This window comes from Mya arenaria, chromosome 3 (assembly GCF_026914265.1).
Source record: "Mya arenaria isolate MELC-2E11 chromosome 3, ASM2691426v1".
Classification (NCBI taxonomy): Eukaryota; Metazoa; Mollusca; class Bivalvia; order Myida; family Myidae; genus Mya; species Mya arenaria.
The window spans coordinates 2027875-2035704 of NC_069124.1; the positions used below are offsets into that span (position 1 = coordinate 2027875).

At 34.5% G+C, this 7830-nt stretch overlaps 1 protein-coding gene across 1 annotated transcript; it reads right to left on the reverse strand.

Moving 5' to 3' along the window:
• Positions 1-828: 828 nt before the first annotated feature.
• Positions 829-7830, reverse strand: LOC128228810 (NEDD4 family-interacting protein 1-like). The gene is made up of 6 exons (XM_052940312.1): positions 7685-7830; positions 6625-6727; positions 4188-4370; positions 2441-2565; positions 1913-1979; positions 829-1076 (listed from the first exon to the last, which is right to left on the reverse strand). Exons 1-6 carry the CDS (start codon positions 7709-7711, stop codon positions 976-978), a joined length of 606 nt encoding a protein of 201 aa, XP_052796272.1. The 5' UTR covers positions 7712-7830; the 3' UTR covers positions 829-975.

Genomic DNA, 7830 nt, shown 5'->3' on the forward strand with positions numbered 1-7830 from the left:
TATTATTATAAACTTTTATTTTTATATAGAAACAGAACTGTTGCAAAGAGGAAGGTGTCAATTAATAATGAACACACCACGAGCCTCGCTCTGGTTGCTTGTCAGGTGTAGTCACCCATTGAATTATACAACCATGAACCATTTCTTATTATAAAAACCCTTTATTGGTTGAATGACAACCTGCGTCAAGTTAAGTTCTTAAACTATTGAAAAACAGACTTGGAATGTAGGCTAACAACAGTTTTCTAAAGCTATAAATATCAAAAGAAATTCAAATCAAAGTTATTTTCAGTACTGAAAAAAATCATTTACTAGTAAGTACTGACGACAGCAAGGTTTTCCGTATAAAATAACAATGGAAAATAACCTTTAACATGTTTTCCCAGAAACAATTTGTATATATCTAATTGAAATATTGTTTTGTAAATACCTATAAATTTAAATTAAAAATCACATATATATATATATATATATATATATATATATATATATATATATATATATATATATATATATATACATCCATTTTTTAGGGGTTTGAACAGGTGATTACTGTCAATCCTAAAAAACAGGGTCTGTTTTAGAATGAAGGCCCGAATCAAAGTAAAGGGGCTTAAAAACCTTTTGAAATTGGTTCTAGAGTCATTTATAATCGTTTCAAGGTACTTCCTACAATTTTATATGCAAATGTCCGAGCAAAAAACAACAGTACAATAGTCTGAAGATAAAAGCTTTAGGATAAATCCTTAACTTTAGAACCCCTGTTTTTTTATATTTTCATTTCAAAAGAAAACTGAAATTCATAAAAAAAATCACAGACAAACACACTTTCAATAATATCATTTATCAACATTAAAAGAGTTAGGAGTAAGACAATGCCAGTATTAAACAAATTAGTGAATATTTAACAAGAAAGTTTGTTCTGTTTCTGTGTTTCTTGAACACTTGTGTGACTCTCCATTCCCCAGTTGCCTCCTAGAAGAGGTAGTATCTGCGTACCACGTGACCGCGCACTCGGTTCCACTCAAACTTGAAACGGGCGTACTCCACTGCTCCTCTTATGAAAATCATGAATCCTGAAACAACATGAGAATACATATATACATTCCAGTAAATATCAGACTAAACAGTGATCTGCATCATTTGCAAGCCATTCAGATTTTTCGGAGAAGAAAGTCCAGGTGTTGATATAGCCTTTGTGTTGTTTGCTGGAATCGCCATTGTCCAAAAACTTTAATCTTGGCCATAACTTATAACCATTTCAGATGTTCAAATGAAACTTGGTGCACATGTTGCCAGGGACAATACAAATGTTAATAATTGTTGAAAACTGCCCAGATGAGTACAGGCCCAAATTTCTTGAAACTTCTTTACCTTAATAGGTTTAAGTAGCTTTATTCACTAAGTCAAAATACTCAAATTGGATTTTGGTAAATGAATATGGTTTATTGTGATTATCATAATGATAATTCCTATCTAAAATATAAAACTCTTAAAGAAGTAAATATTACGAAAATTATTCAACGTAAAAAATAGCGAGCTTAGCTTAATCCTGTTATAAGGGACTTAAGAAGTTTTGAGATATTGGGCAGTCGTGATTGTAAGTTAAACACTAGAATTTTGCAAGAGGATGTTGATGCTTGCCTTTTTATCCCAGTGCTGTCTTTGTGAGACTTAAACTTCCACATTTCGGTGAAAAACTTCCAATATTTATTGTTAAAAAGTTCATACTTCCAGTTTGAACTTTTAAATGGAGGCCCTGTTTAGGAAATTATTCTTAAATTAAGTTTTGGTTTTTAAAATCAGATGGGCATACAGAGATTTTGTCAACAATCAATATCCCAATCTAGTTAAAGCATTATCATGATTTTTTTCAATATATATCCCTAAATCAAGAAAATACAAATCCTACCACAGAATATGAGGAGCCACCAGATCCAGGAGTCCTGGTCCGCGTAACCATCCGCCCACTGATTGTGCTACAAAAATAGTACATGTGTTATAATCACGAAGTTTAAAGAACACACTTATGTGTATTAAGAACAATTTACATTCAAAGTTCAATATGAGGAAATTGAACTACTCAAACAAATCATTCAATTTGATCACAGGTCACTTAGACCAAAAAAATGTATTGATAGCACTGTGTTATAATCTTGTTAAAATGACCCAATTTAAAGCCAGATTCACATTCATTCAAAGTATGTTTGGATTGTGAAACATGTAAGTAATATATTTGAATACAAGTTGCTATTAAGCTTTGCCTTTTTAGTAGTTCTTCATTGGTTAAATTAGACTAACAAGTGATGCAAATATGTTCTGTAAATATAACTTGCCTTCCTGAACAATTTACTTGGTATAGCCTGTTTCAGACTCGTGTTAACTTAATTGTTACATAAAGTGCTGGTTCCAATGCTGAGAAATACCTAGAGCCACTTACCTTAATGATGGCGACCCATTTGACAATGCCGAGCCCTAACCCAGACAGAGCCCCACAGCGCCCGGCAACCGTCTGGACGAGACACAGCGAAAACAGGAACCCAATCCAGTTGAACAGAAATGACACTGAAATTGAAATATAAGAACAGTTTTGTATTACTTTTACATTGGATAGGTTATGTTGATACGTCATCAGCCAATACATTCACAGATTTGAAAGTTGACCACAGTCTGTTTCTAACCGGATCGGCTTGCCTGTAAAATAATCCACTATAGTAGAGCTGCAATGTTTAATGTGTTGCAGTGGGATATCATTTATTATCATAAAAGGAAGGCATACAGTTTGTCCAGCTATTGAACTGAATATACATGATATATGTGAGAATTATTAATTGACATTTATCACACCAAAAGTCTAACACAAAAGACTACCTAGCATACATTAGAAGAGAACTTTTCAATGTGGACACAATCGGTTTTCCTCAATTGACCCAAGAACAAATAAGGCAAACAAGAGTGCTGTGAAACCACTGCCAATGCTCATCTGTGATTTTTTCCGGTGAAAAAGCGGCATAACTCAACAATCATTATAGCCAGAGTTATGGGCCTTGCTGTACATGTGCATATTTTTTCTGTTTATATGTGAACCAAGTTTCATTTGAATACTTTAAATGTTTTTGAATTGTGTCCAATGTTCAAGCTCAACGCCAAATGTATAACAATACCTGGACTCCTTCAACAAATGGTTGATTTCAAGACAAAAAGAAAAGAATAGCAACAGCTATTTCACATTTTGGACTTCACTTTCATGAAATAAGCAGAATAAAACCATTATTTGTGTTTTATTCTTTTTCAAATTGAATCATAGCATGTTGCAGGAGATTGTCTCACACAATAAATGCTGTAATCAAAGAAGCAATTTCTTTGATTCATGTTTCTTCAGAGATAATTTCTCACTATTTCTCAAAACATCAAACAATAGAGTTTCTCCAATATTTACATTACATTTCATACTAGGCTTAACACAAAGCAAAATATATCAGTAATATTCAAGATGTGATTTTTCAGCATATGTGGCATATAGCAAAACAATCATTTATAAATCTTTCCTATCAGTACAATCACATTAACAATATACTATCAAAGAAAGATGTGCATGTATACAATAATAAGATGTAGCAACATGTTTCCTAGAACAGTTTAACTTACTTGAAACATAATACTTCATGTAAATATCGAACAATAACTGCCTAGAAAAGTTAACTTTAGATAAGTAAGCAAAGAAGACTGTTGAAGGAAATGTTACATTTATATGTTCTTAAAGATGCGCTCTAATTCCCAAATAAGATTTTAATACAATTAATATAATTGTTTTTATATACCAAAAAGGATGAATAAATGTCGAAAACAATGTTTTTTATAAAGGGTACCGAGTTTAATTTGAAAGAAAGGTGCAGAAAACCTGGTATTTCTACCATGTGAGATGATGGAAGATCGCAAAGTTAACCTTTTAGCACCCACTAATCAATTATTATTTTTGCGTTTTTCAGCTGTTAAATACAAGGTTACAATCGTGTTATCAGTTTTCCATGAATGCATTATTTAGGAAGTAGTTTAAGGTTTGTCACTCAAAATTTATGTTTGTTTTACATGTGTATGTATTGATTTTGAATGAGAGTGTCACTTAAACATCAAATGTTCATATTAGGTCTTAAACCATCATAATTTTTGTTTTTACCAGTACTTACAGATAAATGTACAGAGGAACATCCCGTCAGTGCCGATGGCTACGTCTGACATAGCGTTCCTCTCCACATCGTGTCTCTCGCTCTCTGCCTCACGTTTGGCCTCGGCAGCTTTGCACAACTCCGCCTCTTCATAGCTTGGCAGAGTTGTTGCCTCTTGGTAGGAGGGCAGTTTGAACGGCTCCTCTGCAATTATGGATATATCAGATTTCTAAATGCAACCAGGTATGCTATATAAAGCAGCACTTATACGCTCTCACTATTGAGCTAGCTATTAAAGTGATGCAGTTGTGTCCCTCTTCAGAGTAGGGGTCAAACCAGACCAGATGCACATACCAATTAGTGCAGTCAGTCACCAGTGTGTATTAACGAGCTGAAAATATTACAAGAGCTGAAATGAGCATCATAGCACATGGAAATAATTGTTCTTTTTCCAAAGTTTGATGAATAATTTGTAGAAATTACGGTATGAATACTGAGAGTTTCAAGTGAGAGTTTCAAATAATTGACCTAATAACCTAGTTTTTGACCCCCTAAAGCTCTTTTGGCCGCACTTGACCCATTATCATAGTTGACCTAATTTGATTCAGACATACAAACTCACTGATTTTAAGGTGATTCTTTCATTTGACTAAGTGACCTTATTCTGACCACTTAATGAGTATTAACAAACAGATTATGGACAAGAGAAGACGGATGTATGAGGGCATCCATACTGAACAAGACAGTCAATATGAAAACAGCTGAAATTAAAGTACAATTCTACACTTTTAAAATAAAGATAATAACTAGGTCAGTATCAATACAATAACTTCTTACATATGATAATGCACAGAAGATAATTAAAATATCCTATTATATATACCGTCCTACTTTTGAAAAGGATACAAGTGACAGTGAAAGGTTGACATTGGTTATCTCAATTGTCTTCAACATGTTTTCTGTATTCAATCATGTTTAACAGACAACAAAATTGACTTGTCTGTTCTACAGATGCGGAAACTTCGTGTCTTGTCACCATTTAATATCCTTTAAGCCAATTGCCAATGGATTTTTTTCCTTTTAGACGGTAAAACATAATCCATTGAAACTGGAGAAGACAGTGAAAAGAAAAGTAATTAAACAAGGAAGCCCTATTATTTTTTTTTTAAATAGCCAGAGGTTTGTTTTTTTACGGTAATCTGTCAGAAGATGCTTAAGTGTTTTTTCTTAAGTGTATTTGCTCCTTTAGTTTCATTTCCATTATTACATTTCAGTATTTTCAATGTTCTTAGTTTATATATAAGTATACTTTAGATCTAACTTTCCTTTTGCAGAAATCTCAAGCAAATCAAATGATCAATAAAACTATACTTCTTCCCTTATTCCCAGGGTAAAAACTATTAGAAATAATATGTTTCAGTGATCCATTTTGATTGATGAACATAAAAAATGGTCATAGTTCTTTAGAAATTCTACCGGACACTTTTTGTTCTGGACACCATTACATCCTTGCCAAAATCCACAATTAATGAATGAGTGTTCAAAGACATGAACAAAACCACTGCTTTTCAACTTGCATTAACCTTCACATGAAATTTGGAATCACATGCTATGAATATTTCCCATCACACTCTTGAATTCCTCCATTGTTTATTTAAAAACCCAGCAAAGCACTCAAAAATATTATGCAATGGATTTTTATAGCACACAACCAATGACTGTGGGAGGTATTTACCTCTCCAGCTGTTCAATGGAAAAGCTGTTCATTTTCTGTCAGCAGTTTTGTCAGCAGTTTTGTCAGCAGTTTCAAATGAGACTTGCTTTTTCAAGGTATCTCAATAAGAAATGGCTGCCAGGCAAAATGGACAACAAATGGCATTGAGCCGGTTCAAACATATATTTCTTGATGTTGTTGTCACCAGTCTATTGTAACCACGCCCCCCCCCCAGGTCTGGGGGTATACCGGGGAAAGCGGGAACATGGGCCGTGTTTTTACCTTTCAGGTGGCCCCGCAGTGCCGGGTGAATGCGGTGGTTTTGTCTTCACGCAAAATATAGCGTGGAATGGGCCTTACCTAGGCTCCCTTTGGTGAGGGGGCAATTGGCGGGGATTTGACCACCAGTTCATCCCCGCATGGCGGGGATTTTACCATGGGATTGGCTGGACCGAAAGTCAAAGTACCCGCTATTCCCCGGACCTGGGGGGCCGTGGTTACAATTGACTGGTGCATTAAACAAATAATTTTTAGAAAACTTGTTCAATAAATTCCATATTGAATGAACAGTCCTATAATATCCGCTATTTAATAATCATTACAATACGCAATGTATGTGTTGTATCACACACACACACTTAAAAAAAATTATGCGCCAGAAGCGCACAATCACATTTAAAAAAAATGAAAAAAGATATTTGCAAGCACAATCAACATGGATTCCGCAATATTTGTGCAACCTACCATTGTTGTTCTGGTTCTGCTCATTATTCATCTCTGTGGAGGGCGGGACAACCATTGCCAAGACTACAGGCTCCGCAGGGACTCTCTCCTCTTCTCCTGACAACTGTAGGAAATGCATGGTAAAATGTCACTAAACTTTGTACAGGTAGTATGACACCAAATCTGGAGGTCATTCCAATCAACTGAGGTAAAAAGATGCTTGTCCGAGATTCAAATGAGCTAAAAATTGTAGGCTATAAGCTCATCCTGATACAGCCCCAGACAGGTGGAACACCATCAACATGCTTTTTACAGTTTGTCATCCTTATTACAATTAGCTTAATTTCAATACATTATTATGTCCAATAATGTATTAGTTGTGAGCAAACACCAACTTAGGACGAAAGGAATAATTCAGTAGACCACTTAATTGATTATTTTACCTGGTGACGGGTGTTTTGACAAGCAAAGTTGTGAAGTCGTTGATTACTCAAAAGTTCTTGTTTATGCGTACTATTATTTATCTTTGTGACACATGAATGTGCATAAACGATGCACTGATGTCCAGAGCCAGTAGAGTTATATCTACATTGCCATATAATTTAACTGCTTGTCGACATCCATACGGCATTCATCACATCTCCAGGCCAGATTTAGCTCATCTTTCCTGTCCATTTTTTCTGCTGTGCAGATACGCCCGCACAGCATTTACAATGTTGGCAAAGTTCACACATATCACAACAGACCAAATGACGCAAGCAGTATAAACTATTTTTGAACAATGTTTGCAATGTGTAAATGTGTGAAATAGTTCTATAATTAAGTTGACGAAACCACTTATAGGTGTTACAAAACATCAACATTACAACATTAATTTACTATATAAAAAAATAAGTTAATATAAATATATTACTGCCGGACACAACTGAAAGATGAAAAAAAATCGCAGGAAAACAAAAACAGAACTGAAAAATTAAATGTCAAAATGACTTTAATGATGGATTTTCAGAAATCGAAAGCACAAGTTCTTATCCAAGATCAGTCGAAATATCGTTCCAGAAATAAAGATTAAACACTGTACCACTTCATAACGAATATTTCTGTCCATCCTGCTCGGATATAGACGAATTCAAGTCTTTTTCCTGACAACTGTTTGTAATGTCAGCTGACAGATGAAAACAAAAATGGCCACTGACAACCGCTGCCCCACTATCGATAATCGATGAC

What these genes read in the sequence shown, in the direction of transcription:
- LOC128228810 (XM_052940312.1), bottom strand. Translation starts at nt 7,711, where the DNA reads ATGGACAGAAATATTCGTTATGAAGTG. An exon ending in AATGGGTCGCCATCATTAAG is followed by an intron (nt 1,980 to 2,440) that starts GTAAGTGGCTCT and finishes CTATTTTTGTAG; the next exon opens with CACAATCAGTGGGCGGATGG. An exon ending in GTGGCTCCTCATATTCTGTG is followed by an intron (nt 1,077 to 1,912) that starts GTAGGATTTGTA and finishes ATGTTGTTTCAG; the next exon opens with GATTCATGATTTTCATAAGA.